Raw genomic sequence first — 19,373 nt, forward strand, 5'->3', positions numbered from 1 at the left:
ATGCAGAGTTCCGCAAGTGGCAGAGTGCGTTAGGTCATGCCGTTTGCACTGATTTTTAGCGCCAGGTGTTTGTCACGCACTGTAACATCAGTGCAAATGGAACATGCGCAGCGCAAGAGGGCGCTGCGTCTTTCTGCCGCTTGAGTGGATTTTCTACTCGAGCTGGAGCTTCCTCAATGCGAACGCATGGTTTCTCAAAGCAAGCGGTCACGAGCGGTCGTGCCTGCCCGCGTTGAGAACTCTCGCCGGGAGGTGGTCTAGCGCTGGATTTTCCTTACTCGCGCTTGCCAACTTAACGTTGGAGAGCACAATGGCAAACGTTAGCGAGGAAAAATCTCTGCTCTGCCCAAACCGCTGCAAACTCCCCGAACGGAGCAGAGTTCACTATCCAGGCATAACATCTACCCACCTAATTACTATATAATACCTTTATTGGGGTGTAACACCCCAAACACCCCCATTTGAAGCTACGCCCCTGCTTGTTGGCTATATACGGAGGACTGACTAAAGACACAACACAGGAAACGCCGCCACGTGGCATCGCTGCGTATAAAAGGAAAGTACAGAAGGCAACTTCAAAGAAATAAAAGAAACATCACAGGACCGAAAGAACTACTCACTCCGGACACAGGACAACGTGAACTCTGTGTGAAGAGTGTGCTTGACACGGGACAACGTGAACTCTGTGAGAGGAGCTTGTGTGCCTGACACGGGACAAAGTGTACTCTTCGTGAACGCAGTGTGTACCTGTGCGGGAGCAGAGGTGTGCGCGAGCTTGTCAGGGAACGATACAGCCGTGAATTATAAATATGGAAATCCGAGCCATCACTGAACCCATGAATCAATCTCAGCCGCCCCTGGCGCCATCTGATTGGCTGAGAGCTGCTGGCTCCAAGTCTCACTGCAGGCTCCCTCCAGACTCTCACAATCCTTTCTGTTCCTGAGGAGACAACTTCTCCAGTTGGCGGGAGGACCGTTTTGAGCTGCTTGGGGGAGAGGAGAGAAAGGACTCGCCCGCGTACCCCGGGCACACCGGGGTAGGAGACAGAGGAAACACTCTGCTATGGCTCGGGTGGCCTCCCCGGCAGGGCTTGCAGGATGCGACTGACACACAGGGATGCCATCATGTCCCAGCACTCGAGTAACTTTCTCCTGGTGCCCATCCCGGAGTACCCGCCCCCGGACTGCGCGCCCAACAAGGTTATCAAGATTGTCGTGTTGGGGGGCAGCGGCGTTGGCAAGACAGGTGAGGGCGCCTGGTGCGATGGCTTGCATCCTAACGGTTAAATGTTTTTCTTTGCGTTACTACGCACGAGGGTTTTGGGGGGTCTGTGCTTACCCTGAGAAAAGTGAAACTACAATTCCAGCATGCTGGTGTGGTGGGTGAGAAATGAATCCCGGGCTGGAAGAAGATGCCCCCCCCCCCCCGGTGGACTGTGAGCTGTTGAGAGGACGCACATCTTTTAACTTTCTAATTGCTATTTTGTATAGCGCTTAGAACTTCTGGTGTTCAGCCGCGCTTCTTCCTATCATCTTTGTTGGGTTGTCTTGAAAATAGTTCATTTGGTGCTGTGTGGACATCGTTTCGACTGTGCTTACGGGCTGTTCAGCACATGGCTTACGTGCAGCGATTTTGTCACATTAGGCTTATTAATATTACGCATGAAACTACACGTCCCAGAATGCAATGTGTAGTTGGTTAAGAAGCTGTAACTGACTGAGGCCACGCACCATGTTAATGTGCTCTATAGATACTTTTGCATACAGAGTATTTTAACTCGCTTCACAAATGACACACTTCTGCTTTGGTGTTACAGTTTAATGGCAAGCTAGTTGCCTTTCACTTGGCATCAAGGTGCACGAGATTTGACTTAAATGAACCTCGGCTGAAGGTCGCACTCTAGACTCTGAGCCATGTGCACCTGTTTGTTCAGACTGTCTTCTTTCCAATGGGGGGCAAGGGGGAGGGGAGGGGGGGTACATTCCATGGTTGGAAAATGACCGCGGCTAGTTTGGGTCTTTCTGCAAGATAGTTTATCTTGAAGCCAGAAGACCAGAGGCGCGTGTGTGTGTGTGTGTGTGTGTGTGTGTGTGTGTGTGTGTGTGTGTATAGATATATATATTCCTAGCGTATCCCACTTGCGCAAATTGTGTGATCGTGTGCAAATCCCCTTCTATCCAACTGCCTCAGTTTCTTTTTTTTTGCCTCTCATAAATAGTTCTCTGAAACCTGATTAACACCAGGATTATACTCGATATAAAAAGTGATACTTTACAGTTTCACTCCCTGTCTAAGCTCGCAATGCCCCGGGGCCTCCAGCTGGCCGGACGGGGAGTTGTAGAAGACTTTACTTTTGTTTTTAAAAGTCAGATACAGAGCTCTTCTCATTGGCTGTTGTGCTTTCTGAAGGCCGGAGCTGCCGCTTCGCTGCTGGGACTGTGCCGCTGCTGGGACATGCAGCGCAGATCCTTTTGTATTCCAAGAATTGCTCGCCAGAAAGGCGTGGGGAGTTTGCAATAATTCAACTTTTGTCATGGTTACATCCTTCCATTTAAGTGAAAGCTTTACAGAATATTACATATGCGTGAAATGCCTAAGAAAACAGCAATTTAAAACTCCCCCCGCGCTCAGCGAGAGGTTAAAGTCCACGTTAAACATTTGCAAGGGCCCGGGCTCATGTTTTTTAAATCATTTCTGCGTGTGCGGAGCTGTGCTTCTTTGCTCAGCACAACTGTCTTTGATTGTGTTGCTTTTGTGACTCCATTTTGAAAGGCTTCAAAGGTGCTCTCGATTAACTTTTAGATGAAATACACATGCGGAGGCCGGAAGTGTTTGTTTAATGAAACAATAAAGTTGTCTGTGTTCCTAGATCTCGGGTCTCAGGAAACCCTCTGTTATGATCCGGTTTCTGTGGTATCCGACCCCCTCTCAGACTTGTTATGGGAACCCAAATCAGCCCTGGAGATACGTTCCTACTAATCCGAATTTTACGTTGAATACGTGTCAGTGGAGCCTAATCTACTAAATTGAGGTTTTAGAAGTCCCCCCCCCCCCCCCCCCAATTTATTTTTTAAATAAAAGATTGCACACTTTTCCAAATATATTGGCTAAAAAGCAATAGGTTTTACAAGAAATGGTAAAGGGGAACTGTGGAAATACTCCAATACTTAAGTCTAACACAGCACAAAAGATTAATATTTCTCTCCAACAGAAAATCATATAAGTGCCTGTGAAACACATTAAGTGCCAGATACGCGTCAGGCAAATAGCTGTTCCCTAGGTCTTGTAGTGTCTGGTTTAGTGCGACTAATCTCATAGCGGGGAACGCAGCATCCGCTTCAATGCTGCACTGGCACCGATGCCCTTGAGGGATCACTGATGATTTGCTAGGCCATGGCTGCTCGAAGTGCTGGGGCAGCCAAGGGCTATTCATCACCCCCAGGCTGCTGGGCTCCAGAGAGTAGTACTCCATCTTGGTGCAGGTAATGCAGTGATGCCACTGTCCGCATTGCTCCCGCATGTAAAGCACACAGATCCTTGACAGGGTTCATTTTGCCACTACTCAGTTGTGTAAAGAACCATTCCTAAGCATATATTTAAGATGATCTGTGACGCCAGCAACTCTCATTGGCCCAGGTTTTAAAGCCCCAACACCACACTTGCATACCAGTATATAAATTACCTTCTCCTTTTTGGGTGCTCTTATCTACGCCACTCTACTCCTAAACCACTGCACTCTATGCTAATTCCCTTTACTCAAAACCAGTGCACCCTAAGCCACTGTACCTATGCCAACTACTTTGCACCGCTGCACTTTATGCCACTATACAAAATTCTACTGTATGCCACTGCAATCTACGTCACTACACCCTACGTCACTCTACACCAATGCGTTCCACTGCACTGCATCTACACCACTCTATTCTACTCTGCACCACTGTACTCTGCATCTGCATCACTACTCTCTTCACCACTCTGACACTGCACTGTATGACACTCTACTCTGCATGACTGCACTCTATGCCACTCTACGCCACTTCACCACTCTACTCCATGCCAATCCACTCTACTCTGGTTCACTCCACTCCTATGCCACTGCCCTCTATCCTGCACCACTCCATGCCACTTCACTGTACGTCACTCTGTATCGCTTCACACTATTCCACTGTAATCTATGGTAATTCACTCTAATCTACTCTGCACTACTGCACTCTACTCTATACCACTCCACTCTATGCCACTTTACTCTAATATAAAACAATTTACTCTATTCCACTGCAGTCTATACCCTTCTATTTCACTCTGCGCCAATCCACTCTACGCCACTCATTTTTATACTGCTGCAGTCTATGCCACTGCACTCTACACCACTATACTATACTCTACAACACTGCACTCTACGCCACTTTACACATTGCATTCTTGTCACTTTACTCTGCGCCACACTCTCTGCCACTCTACTCTCTGCCACTGCACTCTATTCTGCAACGCTCTACGCCACTCTACTGCACTATACACCAATGCACTGAACACCAGTCTAATTTACTGTTCACCACTGCACTCTATGACCCTGCACTCTTCACCGTACCACTGCAGTCTAGGCCACTGCACTCTGTGATACTACCCTGCACCACTCCACACCGCTTAACTCTACTCTGAAACAATCTACTCTACACCTCTGCACTCTGCCACTGCACTCTACTCCCCTCTACTCCCCACTTCGCCATTGCAGTGTACTCTGCATCGCTCTACTCTATGCTACTGTACATCACTGCTCTCTACACCAATGCAATCTAAGCCAATGCACTCTACGCTTATCTATTCTGCACCACTGTACTATATGCCACTTCACTCTAGGCCACGGTATGGTGCTCCATTCTGACGCTCCACTCTACGATGCTCTACTCCATTAAACTCTGATCCACTCCATGCCATTTCTGCGACACTATTACACTCTACGACTCTCTACGCACCTACATCAGTCACTCCATGCCACTTTACTCCACTCTATTCTATGATACTCTACTCCACTCTGACATTCTACTCCGCTGTATGCCACTCTACTGCACGCACCACCCTCTATTCCACTCCACTCAACTCTGACAGTGTACTCCACTCTACGTCCTTCTACCCTACAACACTCTACTCTCTCCATTGGCATTCCACAACACTTTACAATACTCCACTTCACTTCACTCCTCTCCACACCACTCTACTGTACACCACTCTATGCCACTCCGAAACACTCCAATCCATGCCACTCTTCTTTACCCTACTGACTTTTAGCCACTGTGAACATCAGCCATTCTGGTGTACATCATTGCTTGCATAGGTGATGTCGCAGTCCAATTGTCCTCGGAGTCGTACGATGCTGTAAGGGGTCCACCTCCCGATAACCCCTTGGTCTGATATATATATTTGTAACAGACACAGAAGGGCGATCAGGCGAGGGAAGGAAAGGAAGGGGACAGCAGGGAGGGAGATCTGGAAGAGAAATAACAGTATGCTGTTGTTAGACCAATCCCTAGTTTCCTTAACACATTGTTCCCCTAACTCCCATATTATACCTGGAAAAGAAATAACGAACTCCTGAAATGGGAGACCTGGAGGAGCTGGTATCAGGGCAAGCGTGGATCCTACAGAAAAGACACTAATCAGCAAACGTTTTGACACCTACTCATAACACCCCCTCTTTATGAGCTTCTTAGGCTAACATACATACCACGAGTCCTGGACTCCACTCTGTACAGGGGGGGAAGGACGTATGCCAGCAGTCACCTTTCCGCCCCTGTAGCGAAGTACAAATGAACAAATGAAAATGCAGCAGGGCACTTGAATCAGGAATGTTCCACTAGCACCCTTCAAGTTTTAGAACGAGTCCTTTTGCACTGACCCAATATGTCTTGGGAAGTACTACCGAAGAAGCAAGGATGCTGCCTCAAGGTCACTATGACGACTCCATACCACACCGTATGGATAGCTACCAAAGCAGTGTGAAGACCACACTCGTAAAGTTATAAAACAACAATCCGCCCTCTAAGAGTTGATTGGCGGGCTCGAACTGAATTGCGTTACACAGAAAAGCAGTCCCACTGAACATGCGACCCCGCAATGCCTCAGGGAGACCTCCAACGGGGCCACCGAGACTATCTGAATCGACCCACCAAATCACCACTACACAATGACAAGGCTTAGCGAAGATTTGTCAAGACTGGAGTATCAAAGAATACTGTGCGATTAAAGTCAGCGAGGAATACTGAGTTGGTGCAGAGCACCCCTACCAGAACGCCGCACTCCTTCCGCACACCGACCTGGAACTCAAAATAACCGGCAAGCGGCCGATGCCGGATGTTCCTTTTCTTCGTCTTTGCGCAAGGCGCGCTGACGTCATGAGCGTCAGTGCGCAATGCGCCCTGGGAATTGTAGTTCCCTTTACCTCCGTCTTCCGAGGGTTTGTTGCGCGCTGACAGACAGTGCTCTTCTGTGCCCTCCTCTGTGGGCCACAACAGGTGAGACCTACTGGCTTGGCCAATGCTCGCTGTGTATTATTACTTTATTATTGGCTGCTGTTGAATTCTCACTAAAGAAAGAAAAGCATAACCTGAGTAACCCTGGGTAGACAACTATGCTACGCTCGCGAAGTTTGCGTAGTTTGTTCTACTTCGCGCTACGCGAATTGCACGTAGCACAGTGCAAAATCGCGTAGCGTAGTTGGCATTTTTTGCCCGCTCGCGGTCCTCAACGTCAAGTTGGCGACTGCGAGCGAGCAAAATGACATCACGGCGAGACTTTTTCCTCGTTCGCGATCAGCAACATCAAGTTGCCGATCGCGAGCGTGGAAAATAAACCTCCCGGCGAGATTCTCAACGCGGGGAGGGGCAGGGTATGCCCACGTCTGGGCATACCCTGCCAACTTACGGCGAACAAAGCGATACCAAAGGATGCTTGTTTCCTGTCCAGGGAATACATGGCTTGGCAGTTCGCGCTAGACTGTTCCCATGAAGCACAGGGTCAGACTGATTTGCATATGGCCATGTCTGAACTGGGGTGGTGGAGTGAGCTAAAGAATGATGATGGATTAAACCCAGACCAGTTGACTGGGGGGGGAGTGCTTGATTTGCTCAAATGCTCCATCCATCATCCCCTTTGGTATCGCTTTGTTCGCCCTAAGTTGGCAGGGTATGCCCAGACGTGGGTCCCTTGCTCACTTTGCCACTGGATTCAAGATAGCCTGGCTTATGAGGGTTATGAACCGGAAACTGGTCCCAGGATGCTTGTTTCCGGTCCAGGGAAGACATGGCTTGGCAGGTCAGGCTGGAATGTTCCCATGAGGCACAAGGTCAGACTGATTTGCATATGGCCATGTCTGAACTGGGGTGGTGGAGTGAGCTAAAGAATGATGATGGATTAAACCCAGATCAGTTGACTGGGGGTGAGTGCTTGATTTGCTCAAATGCTCCATCCATCATCCCCTTTGGTATCGCTTTGTTCGCCCTAAGTTGGCAGGGTATGCCCAGACGTGGGTCCCTTGCTCACTTTGCCACTGGATTCAAGATAGCCTGGCTGATGAGGGTTATGAACCCGAAACCGGTCCCAGGATGCTTGTTTCCGGTCCAGGGAAGACATGGCTTGGCAGTTTGGGCTGGACTGTTCCCATGAGGCATAGGGTCAGACTGATTTGCATATGGTCATGTCTGAACTGGGGTGGTGGAGTGAGCTAAAGAATGATGATGAATTAAACCCAGATCATTTGACCGGGGGTGAGTGTTTGATTTGCTCAAATGCTCCGTCCATCATCCCCTTTGGTATTGCACAGTGTGGAGAAGCATCCAGCACTGTGCAATCATCGCAAACAGCATACTACGCAGTTCGCGTAGTGCTACGCATATCTCGCGTAGTGCACTTTGCGTAGCTACGCGTAGCGCTACTACGTGAACTACGCCCAGGGTTAAACCTGAGCCCCTGGTCCTGACATAGATTTGTGTTTACTCTGAAATCCCCAAGTAACGATTGGCCGGCCATAAAACCTGTTAAAGCGGATGCAAGTTTACTTTATATGACTGGTATTATTGCTCTTTGTTCAAGCAGCCTCATTCTTTTTATAATCTGTTTTTGTACAAGATAAGTGATACCTATTCCATGCCCAAACCAGCCTCCAAGACCAGGTATTGACTGTTCCGCCTCTCAAACCCTGAGGAGAAGGCTGTTGGCATGCTTGCAGTAGCAATGCTTGTTGATGGAGGTGGGCGGACCAATAAATTAACAGGGAGAGCTGAGCCAGAGCCAAACCAAGGTCTGGATTGGCTCAAAAAGCCTGTGCCCCGTCGAGTCGGCAAGCAGCATGTAAACTAAAAACATCATCACATCTTTTCAAAATTCAAAAAAGTGTATTTCTTTAACATACAGAAGCGTTTCACATTGGAACATCCGATCATATCACTCAGTGTATTGAGAGGTATTTATTAAAAGTGAGAGTTTTTAAACATCCCCACCCTGCCTGGCAACAATGCCATTAGTAAACAAATCAGCGTCCGTTGTCGGATGCGTCCTATATGATTAAAATTAGTTTATTAAGTCAAACATGAGGTTTTTGTGCCGTGCACATCCTGAACTCACCTAATTGAAGGGAGGTGCCCTTGTATGTGATATTGAAGCAAAAGGAGGCTCTGCGAAATAAAATATTTGCCTAGGATCATGCAGTTTGGTTAAACGGGGAAGCCAAGATTGATCCCATGTTTCTGGTTTCAATTTGTTTAGTTCGGCCACTAAATGAGCACCTCTTTCTTGATATGTTTTATATCAAAGGTTACTGCTCTGTCTTTAATTCTTAGCTCAAAAGGTTATATCATGAGAAGCAGGATAAAAATACATGGAAGCCACTGGCTTAACGAAAGTTTAGGGGGCCCCCTTCAAAGTACATAAAGGGACCCCCACTCTGTATTTACTATGGAGCTCTCGGAACTGAGTATGTTGCGGAGGGGGCCCCCTGCAGCTTGGGGCCCCCCCGCACCGCGGGGGCTGCGGGGGCCTGTGTTACGCCCCTGATGGAAGCTCGGCTCGTTTTGAGCTTGAGGTTGGAATCATAGCCAAGCATCTGGCTCAAGCTTTCAGCCCCGCCTCTACTTGTGGACATGAAATCTTAGTGTTGAAATAACAGCTGTTTATTGTTAGCCAACTCAATAGTACTCATTTTTATCAACCTCGGAAGGATGAAAGGCTGAGTGGAACTGCAGAGATTCAAACCTTTGACCATGAGGTGCAAGTCCCATTCTTAGAGTGGATACATTGGTTCACTGAGCCACCAAACCCAGCCACGGTCAACGGGCCCATGTGCCCTTGGGTGCAGCAGGCTTTAGAGAATTGCGTTGACTGGTAAAAGGAACTCAAACAAGAGGCTAACTACATTCATGGTGTGACAGCCATGTTGAAGCTATGATGAAAGAATGAAGAACTAAATCCGGGAATTAGGATTGGGCACTAGATTTAAAATTAGTAATTGGCAAAAAGGAAACGGTGAAATGGCCGTCATTAAAAGAGGGGGTGATCGAGGCTGCAGGGGGGGGGGGGGTGGATTGTACATGCTCTGGACATGAATTTGATAAAAAAATACCATGAAATTGGTGGTAAATCAGTTCTGCCACAGCAACAAGGTGCTGGGAAGGAAGAGAGATGGAGGGCACCTGTGCGTGGCATTTCAAGTCGTTTCTGGCTCTCAGCTGACAATGGTGACTTGATAAGTGTCCGGACTAGAGCGGCTCAAGGTTTCTGGGCTGCTTCATTCATTCAAGTGTGTGGACGGGGAGGTGTGGCTGTTCTTACTTTAAATGATTGGGCTTTGGAATGGGAAATGGCATAAAAAAACATCACAGGGGAAGGGAAGTAGCACACGGGCAGAGGATCTGGGCAGGGCTAAGAAATCAATATGTCTGGCGTACATCTGGGCATACCCATCCCACTCGGGTTGACAAATGCCAAAACAACAGTTGATGGACAGCATGCTTGTTTCCGGTCCAGGGAGAACCTGGCTTGGCAGTTCGGGCTGGACTGTACCCAGGAGGCACAGGGCCAAGACTGATTTGCATATGGCCAGGTCTAAACTGGGGTGGCATGGTGAGCAAAAGAATGATGGATTTAACCCAGATCTCTTGACTGGGGGTGAATGTTTTGATTTGTTCTGCATTCAGTCCATCAATTGTGTGTTTTTGGTTCCTCGCCCTAAGTGCGCAGGGTATGCCCAGACGTGGGTCCCGGGCTCACTGTGCCACTGGATTCAAGCTATCCTGGCTGAAGAGGGGTGAAACCCCGAAACCGGTACTAGGAGGCTTGCTTCCGGTCCAGGAAGGACCTGGCTTGGCAGTTCGGACTGGACTGTTCCCATGAAGCACAGGGTCAAGACTGATTTGCATATGGCCAGGTCTAAACTGGGGTGGCATGGTGAGCAAAAGAATGATGCATTTAACCCAGATCTCTTGACTGGGGGTGAATGTTTTGATTTGTTCTGCATTCCGTCCATCAATTGTGTGCCTTTTGCTTTGGTATGCCCAGACGTGGGTCCTGGGCTCACTGTGCCTCTGGAATCAAGCTATCCTGGCTGAAGAGGGGTGAAACCCCGAAACCGGTACTAGGAGGCTTGCTTCCGGTCCAGGGAGGACCTGGCTTGGCAGTTTGGGCTATGGCCAGGTCTAAACTGGGGTGGTATGGGGAGCAAAAGAATGATGGATTTAACCCAGATCTCTTGACTGAGGGTGAATGTTTTGGTTTGTTCTGCATTACGGCCATCAATTGTGTGTCGTTTAAAACCTACAAAAGCATACACTGACCCAGTGCCCTAGGGGTACATGCCATGAGCGCTGTCATCCGCATAAAGGAGTTTAGGAGCGGCTAACCCTTTATTGGTACATCAGGCATGGAACATGCTAAAATAGGGTGGCACTCATTAATATAAAAGGGGGGCCAATACTCAGCCCTGCCTTACTCCCCGATGTATGCCTATATATCCGGTACCTCTCCCTGTGTGGTAATGCAAACCCATGTCCTCATGTCCTTATGAAGTGAACTAGTGCTCTCTCCAGGCCCGATCTTTAAGCAAGAGCCATGATTTTGACCCATTCACACAGTCAAAAGGCTGATGATGGGTCCATAAATAGTAAGTAGAGGGGGGTTGTTTAGTAACTGTATATTTTCCCAGGACCAAATGTAGATTAAGGCACTGCTCAACGGTTCCCACTTTGTGCCTGAATGAGATCGGTCGGTAACAACCCGCAAGTGATCAATCCCCTTTTTTTAAAGAATGGCACAATAATTGATGTACCCTACGTGTCCGGCAAGGAGGAGTGGGCAAGGTTGTTAAACATGTTAATGAGAAGGATTGCCCAAAACATAACATTGGTTTTTATTAAATCGATTGGGAAACCGTTGGGGCCCGTCACCACCGACACTTTGATGGTGTCCTCAACTTCTGCTAAGGTCGTCTGGAAGCGTCATACAATACACAAGTGTATAGAAAAATTGTTTGGAGTTAATTGGACAGTGCTTAATTTGTAAAATAATAAGTGCCGGGGCTCTAACCAGGAGGCCACTACACCTTGCACCACCGATTGCGTGTCATCACTGCCAATGACGGTACCCAAACAACTGCTAACCAGCTCTTTCACCTTCAAGTGCAACAGTTCAGATTATTCCAGGTCCCCAGAGCTAAAGAAATGGCTGGGGAGGCAGGAATTCGTATTTTTTAAATGTATTTTCTGTTCATAAACGAACGATGTTCTGCTCATCTCTAAATTAGATGAGCAGCGCCACCATGTGGCAGAGTGTCATAAGTGTGGTGATGATAGTTAAGTGCCGGTGAGGAGCACCGGCTCAAATTAAGCCCTGATGGTGCGGCATAAAGCTTATAAAAGTGCTCCTCCCATACATTACTAGCAATGTGGCACAAGATGGAGCTGTGATGCCTGAACTAACATGTCCCATTGAATCCCGATTAACTCCTGCCCCCCCCCCCTTTAGTGGTGGTCTTTTTATATTGTCTACATGGGGGGCCACCAATGCTGAGTCCCTAGGTTTAGAAGCCAGAACTAAGCGCAACGCCCTATTCTCCACTGAACATTCTGCGTTCAGCCATTTTTGGGAGGTTAGGTGTAGGCCGTAGAGGTTTAGAAAGAGCATTCCTGATACTAGTAAAAAGAGCAATGAAGGCCTCCATCACCTGACAATCATTGGCCTCTTCGGTTAGTCACAATGCCACCATCTGCAGGTTTGACTTGATTAGTGTTGGAAATTGAACCGGGTCTCAGTCTCCACACCAACCTCAAGTTGTCAGTAGAAGGTTGCAGGTCACCGGACCCATTATCCATCCTAAACTTTTCCTTAGAGCGAAGGGATAATGTGATCTCAATAGGATTGTGGTCACTGTAACTAGATGGGACAACTGTATCATCTAAGAACAAGTCTTCTAGATTGCGAGTGACAAACACTTAATCTATTATGGAGGAGCTACCTCTAGCACCGAAAGGTGGGTACTTCACGACCAATCGGGTCCACAATTTCCAGGGCTTTGACCAGATCAAGGGGGACAGGAAATTAAATTAATTCCGCACTGCGCGTATCAGTACTAGCAGGCGGACAAAGCGCTAGGCTTGTGAAAGGAAGTTGTACATTGAAATCACCAGCCAGGTAAAGGTACGCAGTGTGCCCTGACTGTGCCAGGTCATAAACTGTTTTAGAAATAAAATTAAATAATGTTTGGGACTTCCTGTTTGGGATACCAATGAAATCATTGTTATTAAAATTCACAATCTATGTACTCAAGCCAGTCCCTGCAACTATGACCTGGAAGCTGGTATCCAGGGTAGCCACAGGTTTAACATGCCCTCCTATGGCAATACTCACCCAGATGGCTAATCCCCCAGAAGTGCGCCCACAACGCGATGGAATATCAGGGACACAAAAACACTGATATCCATCTACCAATAAGGGCAATGGGTCCCAAGTGTCTTGAAATAGGACAATGTCTTAACCCTTAATAAAATTGAGCCAGTCGGGTATATTAATCTTTGACCTGATGCCTGCCACGTTTCAACTTAATATTTTAAGCGCCAAGGCTCCCCTATCCTAGGAACAGACCCCAGGGCGGACAGTAATAGGATATGTTACAGGTTCATCATTGTGTGTAGTTAGATGATGCTACACAAGCAACCTTGGCCGCTGTCCTTCAAGATGGGCCCCGGGAACAGTAGTGGTGGGGTGTAATGTAGATGTGTCATTATCGATAGATGGCTGCTGTATCTGTAATGGGCCCCGTGGAGTCCCTCTACATTTTTGTGCAGGGCACTCTTGGAGTCTGGGCAGGGTCTCCACGGGCATCTGGGAAGGAGACAGAAGACTTGTAAAAGTACCCAATGTTTAAGGTGACAATCTTGGTTTTGGTTGAACAGTTAAATTCCTTTGCTCTCAATATATTCCGTACGCAGACAGGCCTTTGGAAACTTGGAATAGAGTTCCCCACAATATTTTTCCTTGACTAACCAAGTCACACCACCCTCCTCACCGTTATGATCTCCTTGTGGCCCCATGCATTAAAATGTTTGGACTTGGTCAACCAGTGAGCAACACTATTCCGGAACTGATCCCATAACACCTGTTGGTCGGACCTAAGAGGGAAAACCCCAGGCAAACTTAGGAATGAGGGATAGGGTGCCGGGGGTGGGGGGCGCGGACTCAAAATGTTTTGACAAAGAGCAAGAGCAGAACTGCCAGTATCCTGAGAAGATGAATTGGAGGTTGTCAAGTGGGCATGGGCTGAAGTAGGCTCAACGCTGAGGCGTGAGGCTGTGGGCTTCACGGTGTCCGAGCCCTCAATGGTTGTGTTTGATAATCCACGGTTGCCCAGAAAATTGGCGCAACAAGAGTCTGCGCTCTGCCAGTTCAAACTCATTAGCAGTAGTCCCAACAGCCCTCTCAAGCATACTGTCAATTGAGTCGGGGCGTGTGGTGAGAACACCCCTGGCAACTTTGCGCTTCCCCATAATAGCTTGTCCGCAAAAGAATCGATTCTGATCTTGCCGCAAAAGATAGTTCACAAATAGCTTTGTCTGGCCATGCCTAGGTGCAGACTGGCCTGGGCACGTCCCACCCCACAGGACTCTAACGTGCTTTTAAGGGATGATGGGGATTATAGTCTTTCCACGGCTCTCCCAGGCAAAAGCAATGTCAGTTAGCAGCCTGCCACCCGAGGAACTGCAGTGCGCTTTCAAGCACGAAGGCAGTGGCAAAGGATGACGGGGATTGGAGTCTCCCCCAGTGGTGTCTCTCCACGGCTTTCCCAGGCAAAAGCAATGTCAATAAGCAGCCCGCCAACTGCTGGACGGTGGCGCGCTTTTAAGTGCGAAGGTGACACCAACAGGTAGCAAGCGGTGACTGATATTGTAGTTTCCCCTAGCGGTGTCTCTCCACGGCTCTCCCAGGCGAAAGCAATGTCAATTAGCAGCCCCTGCTTTCTGTATTCAAGCATTGGCAAAGTCAATTGGTCTCACTTTTGAGACCAATTGACTGTGCCAAGGCCTTGTCTTCATTCTGTAAAACTTTGACAAAAATGCTGATGAAAAAGATGTGATTGTGCAGCTGCTTTATTTTGTAGGTGTACACAAATGTCATGACATGCACGTGACCCAATCTGAGATGGAACCATAAGTTAAAAATCTAAATATATATTACCCAGTGGCGCTTATCTCTGGGTAGTTATAGTTAGTGCTACCTGTCCATAGGAAATGGCTCTTTTGGTAGTATGTAAAGTCATAAGCAATTCATGTCTGGGGGCGCAAGGTAAAGTTAGCTCAGTTAACTATAACTGGCAAGGTACAGTGGATTTTTGTGTTTTTAAAAGTAAGGGTTTGATGCCAATCATTTTCCTAACTATTGCGGCCCTGTAACCTTTTTAGTTTTTTCAGTGAATTACATAATCCTTAAGTATCGCAAAGCACTTATTTATAAAGCAGGAGGTCTGCGAGCAATTTGCTGACTGTCCTGCCAAACAAATGTGAAGAAAACAAATCGGGGCGGAGGTTATAGGAGGGCTTCAGAGAAGCTGGTCAAGTTATCAGATGGAAGGGGAAAAGAAGCTCAAAAGGGAAGAAGCAACAAGAAGAATTGATGAGACGCACATGACACAAGTAAAGAGGGTATGATCCATGGATAGGGCAAACGCAAGATGGACAACGCAAGCCAACGAATGAGAAGAAAGCAAATGAGTGATATTGAAACCAACCAATGGTAATCAATGGGTGTAAAAACAGTTGGGTTACTGGTTGAGGGAATAAACATTTTATTCAAGCAGCAACCGCAATTCTTTTCGGGGTAACGTCACTGGTAACTTGGTTCAGAGCAGTCAGACTTAACCTGGAGGTAATGTGTAAAGTATTTGTGCAACGCTCAAACAGTAACACAGTGAAAACACAAAACAGAAGTAGCCCACACCAGCTTAAAAAATAGTTCTTTTTAGTAAATAAAGCAAGGCCAAAATGACATAAATCTAATCAATCGAAGATTTCAGTAGACATCGTGCAAAAAAGCAGAAAGCGCCAACTGTGGCTATCTGGTTGCTCTGGAACTGGACAAAGTCACACGTTGAGGCTGGCCGTGATGGAGCGCAGGCCAGCTACAGGGACCCAATTAGGCCCGGTGAACAAAGTACTTTAAATCCTGGTTTGCTGAGCGTTGCAGGGTCTGTGTCAAAGATGCATTGTGTAACTGAAGCAATGTGTGAGTTCTGAGATGCAGCAAGGCTGCAGTTTAAGGTCCTGCATTGTCGAGGATCCCATCAATGAGGGCACTCGATGTGAAGTCTGGCATCGAGGATGCGCCGCACAGTCGGGGTGATGCGTCAAAGAAGCGCTGTGTAACTGAAGCAATGTGTGAGTTCCGAGATGCAGCAAGGCTGCAGTTTAAGGTCCTGCATTGTCGAGGATCCCATCAATGAGGGCACTCGATGTGAAGTCTGGCATCGAGGATACGCCGCACAGTCTGGGTGATGCGTTGATTCTGAGGAGCTGCGGTACGGAGTTCAGCGTCCTCATCGAGGCTACTGTCAACCAGGGAAGAGAGGGCCTGAGCTGGGAATGCATCGCACAGCGGCAATTCTGATTAGGCTATGGGCTGCAATGTGGCGGTTCCGCTCGAGGTAGTAGAGGAGATGTGTTGGTGCCGCTGGATCCATAGAGGCTGACAGAGATTCCCTAGGCCCACTTCCAAGGGTCCAGTACTGGAGTGACCCCACTTGGCTGGGTAGACTCGCAGATGGCAGAGTCCAGGTGCTTGGGGTCACAGTTGTTGGAGCCCTCTTCCCTGAGGTACAAGCCCGGAGGCCAGCCTACTAGCCCTTGGAGTCACTCTGGTGGTCCTGGGTTCAACAGATGCAGGTCCAGTCCTCACCCCGGCAAGAGGGCAGCAGTCCTTCAGAGGAGCAGTCCAGCAGACTAGCAGTCCTTCTTGGCAGATCATCCACAGGTCCAGAAGTGTACTGAAGAGTTTGTGTCTGAGGTCCAATATTTGTACTCGGTTCTACATTGGAAGTGGGAGAAGCTTCTGGAGGTTCCCCTTTGAAAGGCACAGGTGTCCTGCCTTCCTGGCCTTGGCTCCAGACCAACTACAGGGGGTGTGCAGCCCTTCATGTGGAGGCAGGACACATCCTATTCAAGTGTAAGTAGGGCTAGGCCCAGCTCCTCCCTCTAATCCTGCCTGCGATGGCGCATCCAGGCACGCCTAAGTTCCATTATGTGTGGCTGTCTAGGGGGAATACACAAAGCCCAATTGTCAACTACTCCTAGTCATGTGACCCAGGGACGAGCTGCAGGCACCAAATGGCTAAGGCAGAAAAATGCCAGCTTTCAAAAAGTGTTATTTTTAAAATTGTAATTAAAAATCCGACTTTATTATGAGAGGATTTTTCCTTGCAATTTCAAAGACCTCAAACATGAACTATTTACCTTTTCCCATTTGGACATTACAGCCAATTAAAGGTAATAATGTAACTCCAATGTTTCCCTGTGGGAGAGGTAGGTCTTGCAGTAGTGAAAATCAAACTATAGAGGTTTTTTCTCACTACCAGGACATATATACGTTTTATATGTCCTACTTTTTAAATACACTGCACCCTGCCCTTTGGGCTGTTCAGGACCTACCGCAAAGGTGATTTATAAGTATTTAAAAGGAAGGTGTGGGCCTGGCAAAAGGTTTATTTTGCCAGGTCGAAATGGCAGTTTAAAACTGCACACGCAGGCTGCGGTGGCAAGCATGAGATATGTTTGAGAGGGCGAGCTAAGTGGGTGGCACAATTAGTGCTGCAGGCCCACTGAGTACATGTAGTACCACTTTACTAGGAACTTCTAAGTAAATATGCCAATTGAGTATAAGCCAATGTTTACAATTTTTTTAAGGCGTGAGCACATGCACTTTCACACTCGTTAGCAGTGGTAAAGTGCACATAGTCCTAAGACCAGCAAAATGGAGGAGGAAGGCAAAAAGTCAGGGGTGGGGTAGACCCCCCAAAGCTGATAGGTCTAACATTGGGCAGGTTTGAAACCCATTCCAGGTTCTTGATAAGCTGAAGATGCGTCTTTTGGATCCAGACAGCTTATGTTGGCTGGTAGCCTGGACCAAAGAATGCATCTATGAGAAAGATTTTAATGTGTGATGACTTGTGTCCTTTTGAATTCTAAAATACTCCCTCAAGCATTGTAGTAACTCCCTAGCAGGCAGAAGGATTCTTCAAACAACCAATGGCATGAGGTGATATGGTGATGCGCCTCTGTGGCGTAGCCAATCTCCACTCTTTCTACATATTGGAGAATTGGTAACCAAAGAACAGCGGACATGGCCTGTCAAGCTTGGCCTTAAAATGGAACATAAGTCAGAAGTAGGAATGTGGGTTCAATAATCAGCACAAACAAAATATATCATGTGTCCCCCAATGCCAGGACTTATAACACACTGGGAGTCTGATGACCAACAATTCCATGTGTGCCCAGGGCAGCTCAACACATGGGTTTTTATGATCACAAATGCACTGATGCTGCCTACTTCAGTACCAAGCCTCAGAAGAGGGAGCAGGGTACTAAATGCAACTTCATCCTTCCAACGATGGATCCATTAACAAGCCCGGGGTGATTATAAGCTCTGAAGTGGAAATATTACAATATCAGAAAATCAAAAGGAGTAAGTGATGTATTCTGCTCATCCGGAGCAGAGTTCCAGAGACCTAGGAAAAACTGCAGGAGGCCTAGAGTCTAAAAATCTGTGTTGGCATGCTTCTATGAAAGCTTGAAGGGGGAAGAGAGGGCTAATCATTACTAGGAGACCTTTCCGGAAAAAGCTGTCTGTCCTCTTATGACTGCATTCTTCAGTCTTCGGGAGGGGGAGGGGGTTGTGTGCTTAGAGACAGGCAAGTTAGCCTATTCATAGAGCTCGCCGAGCAGGGGGTGCTGGCTTACCTCCAATAGCCAGAACACCAGCCGAGGCATTGAAAGAACCGCCCTGCAATCACGCAGCAAATGCCATATAAAAATGTTTAAGACTTTTAAATTTAGAAATGAAAAAGGTTTTGTTGTAGAGCGCACTTCTTGATCCAAATGATTTGAATGCCCTTTCAAAATTGGTCATTCGGGGAAAGTGAAGCACATTGATTGGCCAAAGATCACACAATGTGGTTAAGAGGGGAAGCTGGGATTTGAGCCCAGGTTTCTCGGTTACGCATTGCACACTTATGCCACAGGATGGCAATCACCCATTTTTCTGCTATTTAACTCCAAAGACCATGCTTTGTTTTTACTGGTTTCATGAGATAAATCATTGCAGTAAATACACAATATAGAAGTCCCGCGGAGTCAGGACAAATTTTGCTGATTTATTTATTTTGATTTTGACCCCATGAGGGCTTTCTATTAAATTTGGTATAATTAGACTCAGCAGTTTGTGATGTAGCCCGTTTTAAAGAAGTCTATAGAAAATGCATGGGGATTTTGCATTTTGGGATCACCCTTGTTCTCGGCCTCCACTTGACTGATCACCCCTAAAAACTTTCCATGCACAAACTAGTCAAAAGTAGCACCTTTTTGGAAAGTTTTGCGGAGAGTCGTCAAATGGTGCCACAGTCACTGAAAAAAGTGCCATGATGCGGCCAACACAGGCCGCGTCACAGCGCTTTTTTGTGTTAGGAGGGGCAGGACAAACTCAACATGAGGGGGCAGGGCGAAGAGACTGCGTCGGCTCAACATCCGGTGATTCTGGGCTTCCAGTAACTTTCTGCCATGCTGAACAGATGTGCTGCTAGACAACATGGCTAAAAGACATTCACATTGACCAGGCCAATAGTTCGGGCTTT

At 47.6% G+C, this 19,373-nt stretch overlaps 1 protein-coding gene across 1 annotated transcript in view; it reads left to right on the forward strand.

The window, feature by feature from the left end:
- Positions 1–828: 828 nt before the first annotated feature.
- LOC146829563 (ras-like protein family member 11A-like) overlaps positions 829–19,373 on the forward strand; it is a 140,280-nt gene continuing 121,735 nt past the window's right edge. The window contains exon 1 of the mRNA XM_085606514.1: positions 829–1,246. Coding sequence (XP_085462640.1) covers positions 1,099–1,246 — 148 coding nt within the window. The 5' untranslated portion in view covers positions 829–1,098. The remainder of the gene's footprint in view (positions 1,247–19,373) is intronic.

This window comes from Triturus cristatus, chromosome 5_2 (genome assembly GCF_964204655.1).
Source record: "Triturus cristatus chromosome 5_2, aTriCri1.1, whole genome shotgun sequence".
NCBI classification, from domain to species: domain Eukaryota; kingdom Metazoa; phylum Chordata; class Amphibia; order Caudata; family Salamandridae; genus Triturus; species Triturus cristatus.